Source organism: Cydia fagiglandana, chromosome 10, assembly GCF_963556715.1.
Source record: "Cydia fagiglandana chromosome 10, ilCydFagi1.1, whole genome shotgun sequence".
In the NCBI taxonomy this organism is placed as follows: Eukaryota; Metazoa; Arthropoda; class Insecta; order Lepidoptera; family Tortricidae; genus Cydia; species Cydia fagiglandana.
The window spans coordinates 2,069,660-2,083,313 of NC_085941.1; the positions used below are offsets into that span (position 1 = coordinate 2,069,660).

General features: G+C 39.7%; 1 protein-coding gene across 1 annotated transcript; it reads right to left on the bottom strand.

Annotated features, from left to right (window-relative positions):
- Window positions 1-205: 205 nt before the first annotated feature.
- LOC134668392 (lysosomal aspartic protease) lies at window positions 206-13,647 on the bottom strand. Its single transcript, XM_063525875.1, has 11 exons — window positions 13,538-13,647; window positions 13,348-13,429; window positions 10,762-10,885; window positions 8,921-9,044; window positions 6,767-6,885; window positions 5,534-5,643; window positions 4,875-4,961; window positions 4,485-4,641; window positions 3,815-3,921; window positions 2,986-3,085; window positions 206-1,431 (listed from the first exon to the last, which is right to left on the bottom strand). Exons 2-11 carry the CDS (start codon window positions 13,407-13,409, stop codon window positions 1,270-1,272), a joined length of 1,152 nt encoding a protein of 383 aa, XP_063381945.1. The 5' UTR covers window positions 13,410-13,429; window positions 13,538-13,647; the 3' UTR covers window positions 206-1,269.
- Window positions 13,648-13,654: the final 7 nt, after the last annotated feature.

Here is a 13,654-nt window from a genome sequence, read left to right on the forward strand (position 1 = left end):
TGAGCGACGTGGCCTGGCTCGAGTTTGGCCTGAGTCCGCTCGAGTTGGCCTGAGGCTGGCTCGAGTTGGCCCGAATCTGGCTCGAGTTGGCCTGGGTCTGGCTCGAGCGTGCCTGACTCGGGCCAGCCACGGCCTCGGCGTAGCTAAATTCATGATCATGGTTTTGTGGTGTAGTTTATAATGATTTGAATAAATAAAAGATCGATTTAAAATAACCAAAAATATTTATTTCGTAGATAAAGTAAAAACACTTGAAACTGACCTAATGTATTGAGTGAAAAATGAATGAATGAATGTATTGTCATGGTTCGTATATATTTGGTTGAAGCAAGTCAGTCCGTAGTAATGAGCTACATATTAGAGATATTAAAAACAAACAGAATATCTTAAAAACTAACCAGGAATGGCTCAAAAATGTTTTGGAACCAGCTGAGCATAAAAATTTCATCAGTGTACCTAACTACCTACTCTGACTTAATCAAACTAAGTTATTGCAGTTTAATATATCATTCTTAAGCTTTTAATTAAACACTGGTAGTAATTTCGCTGATGGTTATCACAACTGATCAATATTTTTAGTTAAATTTCAAAAAGGACATAGATTATATGTTTAACCACAAATATAACTCAATATGCATAATCATACGCTAAACCGATTCACTAGAGGCCGAATAAATATCAACTTTAGTTCTGTGTGTGCTCAAATTGAACGAAACTCAAAATTTCATTTCGTTACTGAGAAAAACGAAGCGAATATATACTAATGTAATTCCCACCGACCGGCTGGAGTCGGGCCGCGCCGGAGCGCATTTTCAATATGCCTATACATTATGTATGGCAGACGCGATGGAATCCGTCCGGAGCCGACCGCGTCCGCGAGGAGCCGACCGGCTTGCGACCGTACAAATGTGAAACGCGCTCAGACTCCGCCAGTTCGGTGGGAGTGGGTCCTTTTGGACGCCAATGACCGATATATCCGCACCGCAGGTTCCACGCCAAAGACTGATTAATGGGTCACAGACCACAGAATAACATAGGCCTACGTGCATATGCATAAAATTCAATTTCAGTTTTGACACTTCGGTGACGTGGCGTCCAAGTGACATGGCGTCGAAAAGGTTAGTGAGTTATAATGTGGTCTACATACATATTATGTGACTGTAAGGCAACAATAGTGAGCAAATTTGTTATAAAATGTCATGTTAAAATGCTCTTTAAAAAAATCCTACACATTTCGTTCACCAATGTCACCTCACAACACACGGTGGCTTATACAGCGGGCGCGAACCCGATGCGGCGGTTGGCGACGTCGAACTCAGTGTAGTAGCGACCGATAAACACGTCGCCGAGGATCCAGAGGGGCCCGGCCGGTGGCGGCACGTCGAGGCCCATGAAGCCGGACAGGCAGACGGTTTTGCCGAACTGAGATACCTGTACGAAAGAGTAAATATTGAGTAACATAGTATGCGTTGTTGACTTTTACTCTCGTATTAGTAGTTTATGTGACTGCTACATAATAAAAGGCATTAAAATACGAGTGTGGGTTTATGAAACGAATGAAATGAGTTTCATAATAGTATCACACGAGTGTTTTAATGCCTAATTATGTACAGTTACATACACTGCTTTATCTACACACATATTATAAACTTTCTATGATGTATTCACTAACTTCATATTTCAGCCGACTTTCCTCTCTGGCGGAACTCGCGGATATGAGATGGCTTCTCCGAAATATCTTTATCGCACATTTTACACGAAACTTTTGTTATAGTTCCTTTAAAAACAACAAAACAAGTTATTTTTTACTTATAAACTAATTAAAAGATAAACTGTACGTCAAATGGCGGCAAATGAAAACTTTTTTCACGCACGTCACGCATCCGTAGTTTTTTTTAATTCAGAGACAAACTAGAGTCGGGGTCGATTACCATATCGTCCGATACCAACTTACATGCGAGATTTGTCAATATTGCATGTAATTGTCATTTGATTTCGAATAAAACGTCATCTCAACTGATATTAGAATAGGGGTCAAATCAAATTGCTTTTTTTTCAGAGATGTTCGAAATTTGAAATGCATTACCAAATCGATTTTGATATAGTAATGAGCTATTACCACATTTTCACAGATAAGAAATTTGCTGTGACAAAACAGTTTATCGTAAAGTGGGCCATTATTTACGAATTTTGAAGGCATCATAGACAGTTTATGATATGTGTGTAGATAAAATAATTAATTCGTTTGATTACCAATACGTTAAGAGGAGGCTAGCGGTAAATTGTAGTTTTTACTTTGAATTGTTACACGTTTTTACAAAGGCAAATGCCATGGAAAAAAAATAACACAGAAACAAGACTATATTTTTAAAACTTTAAAATTAAAAGGTTAAAGTTTGCTCAAAAAAAAAAATCACGAACACGTTATTTTTTTATTTATCTTCAATTGTATATCGTTACCATGCATAGCACAGCACAGCAAAATTCATCAGATCAATTTTTGCGAATTGTGCGGATATTTATCAGGACTTCCCTAGACGAATAGGACTCCTAAAATATCGGAGCAAGGCCAAATCAATTAGTTGAAAAGCAGGATGTCCCGAAATATTCGGGACATCTAGTGACCAGGTAATACCTATATACTTACTCATCATACATCTTCATCATATATCTTACTCATGAATGGCAAACGCGCTCAGGGTGGGGCTCGTAAGAGATGGTCTGACGCCATGAAGAAGACGAGTGGCAGCAGCCTGAGGGCCTACCGCGAACCACGTTCGACGTGTTGCCTCCCTGTCACACTTACGTACGTGTTTACAAGTGCGACAGAGAGGCAAGACGTCGAACGTGGTTCGCGGTAGGCCCTCTGCATCGTGCGGTCCACTTGGCTTATGAGCTTATGACCGCAATCAATGGAGAGATGTTGCATGTGGTCGCGATCCTCAGCATTGAGAGAACGAGGAAGAAGAGAAGAGATATACTTACTCGCAGCACATAATCCTGTCCGTCAAGCGGAAACTCCACGCCGTTGATGGTGAAGGTGACGCGCGGCAACTTGGGGATCAGCGAGCAGTCGAACACGTACCTTTCGAACAAAAAACCAGTAAAGTAGATATCTATTGGGGTCTCTATTGTTTCCCAAATAGTTTTAAGTAATAATGTATTGTTTGTCCGAATTTTCGTTAGTCAACGAAATTTTCAGAATTGCAAAAAAACAAACCTAATCTATCTACAGAATAACCTAACAAAAATCCTGAAAAGTTAACGGATCCAGTTTTATGACTAACGATAATAAGAGAAACGATACATGAGTCGCTTAACTTCAAACTCGGGTAAATCCATCTGTCAGATTATGCGATTTTGGTATTAAGAAAACGTAATAGGGTAGATATTTGCTCAGAGGGTCCAATGGATTTACCAGAGTTTGAAGTTAAGCGACACACATTATGACTTAAAACCTTATGGGAAACAAAGGGACCCTTATCTAATGGTACAGTCGTTTCCCTAACATAAGCTATTCTATGCACATTCCACCACTGCTAGACTAGATGAATGCCGTAGTTATTTTAATATAGTAATTAATAATCAGTGAAAAACACACCGGAACATGCGACACAACTGAAAACCGCCGTGTCACCGAAATATTTTTTAGCTTGTAAGATTTTTACTATTGTATGTATGTTAGTTTGTAAGGTATCATATGATATTTAGATTTAATTTAAAATATATTGCAAATTTTCTTGTGTTCTACGAAATATACACATCTACATGTTATTTAAGAAATTTCGTATGGAAAATATATATATCTACATACTGTCCAGATACGAGAGGAGTGGCGCCGAGCGCCTTGTTCAGGGTCTCTACCTCAGCTGTGGGACCGCCGATGAGGGAGGTGCCAGTGTCGGCGATCGCTTCGCATCCCTGCAACAATAATATACTCATAAGTACATAAGAGGCACAAAAATACTTCCATATTTATTTCTATAGGTACCTACGAATAAATCTGTTGTTTTTGATAAAATCGGTTTCCATTCATCTTTGTCATACTCGTTGTTAAACATGAGCTAATCTCTTTCGGTGAGCGACAGTGGTTCGTGTCTACGTGTACTCACCTTCTCACAGAACTTGTGTCCGGCAATGGCGATGCCGCCCACATGGAACTGCCAGTAGGCCGCCTTGTCGACGGGTACGTAGGTCATGTTGCCGCGACAGTGGTTCGTGTCTACGTGGACTCACCTTCTCACAGAACTTGTGTCCGGCAATGGCGATGCCGCCCACATGGAACTGCCAGTAGGCCGCCTTGTCGACGGGCACGTAGGTCATGTTGCCGCGACAGTGGTTCGTGTCTACGTGGACTCACCTTCTCACAGAACTTGTGTCCGGCAATGGCGATGCCGCCCACATGGAACTGCCAGTAGGCCGCCTTGTCGACGGGCACGTAGGTCATATTACCGCGACAGTGGTTCGTCTCTTCGTGTACTCACCTTCTCACAGAACTTGTGTCCGGCAATGGCGATGCCGCCCACATGGAACTGCCAGTAGGCCGCCTTGTCGACGGGCACGTAAGTCATGTTGCCGCGATAGTGGTTCGGGTCAGAGCCGCCGAGGATCATCTCGCCGCCGACCTTGGCTGACGGATCTCTGTAGAGATGGAGGACATTAACAAACTGGCATTGGGGCAAAAGCAGGAATGCTAGAATAATAGGCAACTTGCAGTTTGTGACGAACACTGTTCGAGCTAAGGGTAACCACACTGTTTTACTAATTTTAGATCTCTCGAGCACATATCGCATAGGGCCATTTACATGATACAAGTAAAAGGTTTTTTTACTATAATCGCCGAACGATAATTAGCAGTTGAAGTTTGAACACACCTGTTTAAATAGAAAGAGAAGACAGGCGCGACGAGTTTCTGGGCCACCATGTTATCGAACACGGGTGGCACGTGGTCCACGGAGATACTGCAACATAGAGATATACTATTAAAGTCGAGTGGCTTTTGCCACTTTGCCAGTAAAAGGTGCCAAATTTACAGATGTAGTCTCAAATGGTTGATATTAAACCTTAGCACGACAGAATAGAGTTTACTATTGTAATATAATAATAATAACTCCACGGCCGATTCGGCCACGGCGACTGCTATCAACTCCGTTGCTGTCTCTGGTGTTCTCGCAAGTGGCTGACGTAGCCTATCTTGTTACTTAAAAGTTCGCGAACATTGCGAGCATGTGAGCACACCATTTGAGTAATTAAAAGGTGGTGGTCTGGCTTTTACTTCGTCGCGCTTGGCATCCAGCTCTAAGCGCCGTCGCGATTCTTATTCGGTTACGTTGGCATTTATTGCTGCCCGCCATTCCGTTCGTATGGCTGCCTGCAGCTCCCATCGCGACACGGTTACTATTGTACTCACGTGCTGAATAACATGCCTACCTGGGATACCTTGAAACTTAGTGTCTCTGCGAACGTCTGAGACTTCGTCGTTATATCAACTATACAATAGACCTTATGTCGATGGATTAAGGTTGGTTCTTACGAGCTGAAAGCCATGCCGAGAATGCCGTCGAACTTAGCGGCGACGAACGCGAGGCCGGGCTCAGATAGAGCCTCCGCGAATGTCTGAGACTTCACCGTCACGCCACCAACCTACAAATATTACAAATAGTTAATATAAAAGTCATACACCCTAATTGGCGACGACATAACTGTTAAGCCCAAATAAGGTACGACCGGTCTGGCCTAGTGGGTAATAGTGACCCCTGCCTGTGAAGCCGATGGTCCCGGGTTCGAATCCCGGTAAGGGCATTCATTTGTGTGAACACACATATTTGTTCCTGAGTCATGGTTGTTTTCTATGTATTTAAGTATGTATATATTACATAAATATCGTTGTCTGAGTACCCACAACACAAGCCTTTTTGAGCTTACTGTGGGGCTTAGTCAATTTGTGTAAAAATGTCCTATAATATTTATTTATAAGGTACCTATAGGGACAGTGTGCGTTGGAGGGTCTACCACCTTGTAACCTAAAATACCGTAATTTCGAGACATATCACAGGCCCGAGGCAATCATTAAATTTGGACAATGGGGACCTGTGCTTATTTTAGGGCCCCGTGTCTATTTTCCCGTTGTACCACCAGATTTAATTAATCAGAATGGTATGCATATAATCCGAGTAACACAGAGAGACATGAAGCGCGCCATACTCGAGAAACGAAGCTTGGAACTCGACATTACTATTAAGTTAAAATTAAATACCTAACCAATAAACTAAAATGGTGTTGAATGGTACAGTCGCCATCAGATATATCGGAGCGGCCAAGGTGTCCCCAATATCTGAACACGCACTCTAACGCCTTGACAATAGAGGCGTGTTCAGATATTTGTAACACCTTGGCCGCTCCGATATATCTGATGGCGACTGTACATGTGTCCACAATGGTGGCACATTGGTCAAAATGTAATAGATTGGCGTTTGAACACGAAAGAAGCGCCTAACTAGCGCTACGCTACGCTAGCGCCCTTTAGCACTACGGGTGGACAACATTCAGAAAGTTACGGGTCACTTCTAGATGAGATTAGCTCATAACCAAAAATGTCTATCTCAGTGCGATAAAATGCTAAAAAGTGACGTTTTCAACCAAAAGGTACCACTTTGTTGGTTGTCGATACGGTTGGTTGATTATTGACAACCGACATAAGTACCCTTTTGGTTGAGAATGGCACAAATGGTGATGGGAAATGTAAATAATATGTATATGTACTAACAGAGACGGTGTCGGTGGAAAGGAACCCGGAGAGCGAGCCGGAGCCGTAGTGGATGGCGAACTCCTTGCCGTTGGCCACGTACGAAGAGGACTTGGTGCTGTCATATTTGTTGTGGAGCACTGCAACAAATAACATCATCATCATCATCATCTCAGCCATAAGACGTCCACTGCTGAACATAGGCCTCCCCCTTGCATGATGGGGGGTGAATGCCACAATCGCCACGCTTGGCAGGCGGGTTGGCGATCGCAGTCGAGTACACCGAATTTGAGGGACGCTGCTGCCCGTCCACCGGTGGTCTTGGACGTAGTTTAAGGACATACCCGGGTCCAACAAATAACATAATTGTATCGTACACTCTCCTGGGCACATAAGCAAAGTTAACTATTCGTATGCCTTTGTCAAAAATTTGCTACTGAATAACTTTGAAATTGTGAATTGCAGTTTAAATTGTGTGGTACGTATACGGGACGTACAAAAGGTTAAGGGATATAAAGCATATTTTTTTCATTGCTTTTCTTAATCCGCAAAAATTGATTACTCCATCCCTTCTTCTTCCTCGGACCCTCATTGTTGAGGATAGCAACCATGTGTGCTCCGTCTCCACAGTGTGCGATCATAAGCCATATGGACCATGGATCACGCACTGCATGTTGCCGCCAACCACCCTCTTCACAACATCAGACCATCTCGTGGGTGCTTTTCCTCGCGCACGCTTGCCATTTATTTGACCCAAGATAATCTGCCTTTCTAGGTCATGCTTTTTAGACCGCATGTAGGTTGACTGGTAGAGAATGCCTCATGGCATTAAGTTCGCCTTTTGTAAATTAAGTTATTCTTTTGTGCAATAAAGTTTTAAATAAATAAATCTCTTATTAATGTGGCATACTCTGTATAGATAGCTGTTGGATCTCCATAACATAAATAAATAAATGATATGACCAAAAAAGCTGAGTGCGCGTTCTTGACATATTGTAGAGAGCCGTGTGGTGATTTTCAGCTCCTCTAGGATGGACTTATTGGTTCTCATAGCCGTCCAGGGTATGCGAAGGAGTCTGCTTCATCCCTACTAATATTATAAATGCGGAAGTAACTCTGTCTGTCTGTTACCTCGTCACGCGTACACCGCTGAACCGATTTCGAATTAGACGAAATTAGGTATAAAGATAGTTTAAGGGCCCAATAACTTTTATAGTAGTATATTAAAATTAAAGCATGATAATCAACTAACAAGCTTGAAACATATTTAGAAATATGTTTTTAATTACCGAGTTGTAACCATAATTTATTTTTTATGACTGCCTAGTTACTTAGTTAGACTAGGCCCTGCACGTCATACTTCTCTAATTTACGACACAAGTTGTCCGTAATTTCAAAAATATGCATGTGCGTAATGTTATCTATTAGCAAAGAATGTGGTTTATACTTTATAGTTAACGTGTGTAGCTTATCTGTCGATAGTGTCGATATAGAGTTACACGCGCGGCGCATGTTCGTTGTATTGATTTTTATTGTGATCATTGTTTTCATGGGTCATTTCACACTAAATAGGCTTTTAGGTTACTTAACTGCTTGATTGTACACTGGTGTTCAAAAGTGCATGGAGACGTTTTAACCGTAATATTAAGACATTACATCTATCCATGCACTTTTGAACGCCACTGTACCTCGCCGATTCATAGAGTATTTCGCTTACGTGCCCGGTTTAGGTATGTCCTAATCTATAGCTTTTTAGGCGGTTCATATTTAATACGATTTCCCGTTCCAGACATTCCAGTACCACAACCATTTCAACTATAGTAGACGAAAAAAAAAATGGGAGCCGGAGTAGTAATACTTCAGTTAAATTCTAAACTTTGACTTTTTTATTGTGGGACGTACCTACCACATTACAATATACATATATACAGTTTATGTTTCAGAAACCAGAACCTTTTACTCGGGCATTCACTATCTATTTGATGCAGGCTGTTCTCAACATCACGCGTTGTGCAGCGGTGTGTCGAGCGAGTTTGGACTGTATTGTTAAACACATAAGGTTGACTCACGGCTGACAATTTGCATAGGTTAGAGAAGACCCATTGTCGAATACCACATTAAATATTTATGTGGATGAGTAAATTATGAATGTCTATACAAATAAGAGCTACTCACGGCAAGCTATGTTGGTGTAGTGGCATTTCTTAGAAGGCACCCAAAGGTTGGAGGATCCGGTGTCGAATACCACGCGGAAAGTCTGCGGCGGAGTTCCAATAGAGATCGGGCCGTAGTATTGCGCCTAGACAGACAAACATGCAAACAAAATGGTATGATTAAAATTATAGATAGACCTAGACCTAATTACTGTGCAAGAAGGTTTACGTATGGTCAGTAAAATGTGTGAACGAAGGAACATGATAATCGATTCCTTGTCTAAATTCTGATTGATGAAATTTTGTTTATTTTTAACGTCACATTTTAGTCAGACATATCTCTGCATCACTGGGATTCAGCGTTTTGGCTAGCAAAGTACAAATTAATCGGATCATAATTCGTCCAATGTTAAAGAAATGAGTCACAAAGGCAAGCGGCCAAACAGAGAATTTTCTGTCTAAGGTCTTAGAGCATTTAGTAACTGGAGACGTCATGGCTGATGTCCCGGAATCCAGGACAATTTCCACTTCGATAGCTAAAATTTTGGGAGCAAACGAAAAAAGCTGGGCTTTCAATCTGCATTTAATGACAACTAGTGTAAAAAACAAAAGGTAAAACAAAATACCATAAAAACATAGACAAAATATATAAAAAGTAAATAACATATAAAACCTCGAAATAGTCCTCGACAGCTGTCATTTTCTGTACGAAACAGTCTGCCGATTTTTGCGGGGGAGGGGACGTCAAATGTATTGCTATTTCTACATGATTTGTAACGTAACGTACAAATAGCCATGTCAGTCCATACAAAAGTTTGCACAATTGTGCAAGTTTTCCGGCAGAAGTAAGCTCTTAAGCGACTCCACTTATTAAATGCTCTAAGTCTAAGGTAAAATGACCGAATATTACGAGTAGGTATAACAAGTCACACAAAGATTTGCTTGTAACCATACCCTTTCTGTAATTGACACTTGGGACGAAGGTCAAACAATTCGTCAGCTCAGTTCAACGCCCAAACCCTCACGTATTGAAATAACTCAGACAACTCAGAAGCAAGGGGTTATCGGCCAAGTCTGTATAGTTCGGTAATTTCTATATGTCCACGCGAATTCACATCTTGTTTCGTAACTAATAAGATTCCAGAATAAGTGAATAACCAAACTATTTAAACTAGAGAGGGTTATCACTATCAGTCGTACGATATCGGTATAATGAGTTCTGTGTAAATAGCAACGTTTGTATTGATTGCAAACATTATGCTGAAAAACATGTTGTTTAATAATAACGCTGAAACAGTTGGGACCTGTTTTTAAAACCGTACGGCGTACGTGTTGTATTACAACTGACCTTCATAAATTTATAACCTGGCATTTGAAATTAATTGTTCCTGATCAAAGTTAGAAGTATATCATATCATATATCTAACTTTGTTGAGATAGACTAGATTTTTAATTTAAATTTTATTTAAATTCCGCGCTCGAATAGAATCGAATTGCATGGTCAAGTACTGAAAACTGAAATTAAACCCTGTAAACTGTAAGGTTTCTTTCTTGAGAACTTAATAGGATATATACCAAAATTAACAAAATAGCTTCTCATATTCATAATTTTATTATTTTGTTACTCAATAGGTCATGTCAAGTCTGGTAAAGAGTTTAAGGCTCTTAATAAAGATAGGTAAAGCCTCTTCATGAAATAAAACTATTGAAACGGATTATATCGCGTATATTGAATTCATACTACATCCCGACGTTTCGAACCCTTTACAGCGTTCGTGGTCAACGGGTGACTTAACTATGATGAGTAACTATCGCGGTAACCGAAGACAATATTAAAGCCTCTTCAGGTTAAGTCACACTTACATCAAGATAGTTGGAGAGGGGCTCGGGCGAGGGTCCGGCCGGGCGCCGCAGGCGGAGCATGTTGAGCTCCGTGCCGACCGCCGCCAGCTGACCGCGAGCCGTCTCTACTTTGTGCAGTGGTACTCTAAAATACACAATTACTTAGTAGACGACTCCACTCGGAACACGCCACCTCGCGAGGAAATTGCCGCGCGAAGCAGCTCGGTCCGTGTTGCCGCGCGAAGCAAACGCTCTTCTGGCCGAGACAAGTCAATTTGCAGGCGTGGCAATTGCCTCGCGAGGTGGCTCTTTCTATGTGGACCCTATTGGATATGAACCTACAGTGTATCACTTGATTATGTTTTTAAAATTGTGTTTTACAAGCAAATGACTTAATGAATATATGTACTCTTAATGCAGCGGTCGGCAACCTTTTAGCAGCCAAGGGCCACATAGTAGTTAACGAAGATGACGCGGGCCGCACTTTGGTAATATTTGTGACTTTAGCAGACATTGTCGATCGTCAGTACTACATACAAAATAGCCAGGGAGGCTCGCGGGCCGCAAGCGACAGGTTGGCGGGCCGCTGGTTGCCGACCGCTGTCTTAATGGATAGTGGATAAATACTTCTCTAATGAAATACTTAGTCAAATGGCCAAATAAAATTAAAAAAAAAGAAGAATACATACTATATCAGAACAAAGTTGCATAGAACATTGAACATGCATTTAAATGCTTTCTCATATCTCTATGCTTACATAATTCGTTTATTATTAAACATTTGCAGATAAAACATTATCTTGGAGCCAACAAATTGCATATTTATCAGTTTACATAGGTATAAATTACTTTAGTCTTTCAAATGCCATAGTATGGCATTGATACTTTAAATAAGTTTTTGGCAAAAAAACATTTTTGATACAAGCTTTTATTGCTGACTGTACTTTTCTTTCCACAGGCTACTAATACTCATAGAGACAATTCTAACAACCTCAGACACAGTTAGTTTGCGTTGCTATCACAGAGTTCGCATGGTCAAATTTAGCTTTGAAGATTTGACTCACACTAACAATATAACATACATACAAACAGAATAACATACATACTCATACTAGGACAAGTGAAATAAAAGCTTGTAAAAACAGACTGCTTGCTCAGCTTGCTGCACAATAATTGATGTCAAAATGAGTCATAGTATATTCTTCTATGTTTAAATATAACTTCAATATATGTATTGCTTTTGCCTAAGCCACACAAATATCAACAATAAGGCAATGATGATTCATGCTAAACATTATAAAATAAGAATGCTATTCTATTAGGTCATCAGAGCATTACATTATGGACTTTGATTAACATGATTCTACAACGACTAAAATTTCTACAAATTATATCTCTGGCTATTCCTATAGAAATTTTAAAGAGTATGTTCAGCAATCGTCATTTGCTTGCCCTTGTCCCATTTACTCGGGGTTGGCACAGCATGATGATGAGGATGTAGTATGTTCAGCAATATCAAAAGAATATTATATGGTTGTGTAATGAATGGCTTATTCAGTGGCGGATTTGCAGTCTTCGTTGTCCTAATGTCCTATGCCCCCTGTTTATGTCCCTTTCTCAGCACCCATCATATTGATTGACTACATTTTGAGTTATTTCTTGTTATCATCAGCGAATTTTCTGTCACAATTTGCCGCCCTTAATATCTTGCCACCCTAGGCCCCGGCCTACTTGGCCTTAGGGCAAATGCCACTGGGCTTATTACAATTACTTATCAATTATATAATTTTTTTCCTACAGGAAAACACAATTATCAATGAATTAAGGAAATATGCTGTATCAATTATATAGCCACTAAATGTTTCAATGAAGGAAATATGTAATCAATTATTTTCTTTGTTTCATCAAAAAAGAAAAAGTAAAAAGGCATAAAACATACAAAGTTAACTAACAATAACAACATTGTTTACTTAATGATTCATTAAAACTTAAAGTCATGAATGTCATTTCCAATAAGAATATTAAGAATTGTGAAAATGTTTACTGAAATATGAAATTCCTATTCAGAAATCATAATATGATTTTTGTTGCTTTTAATTTAAGCACAAATACTGCACCTTACAAGGCCCTTTTTAGTAGCTACATAAACAATATTTGTACTTTTGGTTACAAAAGATTAGGTTTATCTTGATAACAAACTACTTATGACTCACAGCAGTTAAATCAATTTTACAGTTTAATTTATGTGAGTTAAGCCGTAAAATTTATTTAAGTAATTCTTAAATCATTGCATTGTTTGCTTCATGAGAGTAAAGAAGTGTAAAAAAGTTTTATTGAACATGGAACATTAATAAAATAATGTTAAATAATAAATATGTATATTGATATACATTAAATTGTAATCTAAACTTTTACATATTTGTAGTACATTTGGTATAAATTAGTAAAATTAATTGATTACAACAAAATAAAAGTTTACCTACACCTACCTACATAATTACATGGTCTTGCTTACAAACAACGTAAATGCAAAGGTTGCCAAAATCCCGAATATTGCAAGTCATACATGTTTACATGTATGTTGCTAGGAAAGAAAGCATCACTTACCTAATGAAGTCCGCTGCGCAGGTTGCGGCGAAAGCCAGGAAAATTATAGCTAATTTTCCCATTGTTGAAGAATCACTGGGCACTACGAATAAGACAATTACTTTATTTAAAAATACTCAAGTATTGTTTACCTACACACTAATGCGTACCTGTTGTTTTATAATAGAAAGACAGAAAAAAATTAGCTCACCGACAATTCGATGATTTCTTCCTTCGCAAGTGTCCGCACGCGAGGAAAATAATTAGTTAATTAAATCAAATCGCCGGTACTCGGCGTATTTCTCGCTTTTAGTTCAGTTCAATTGAT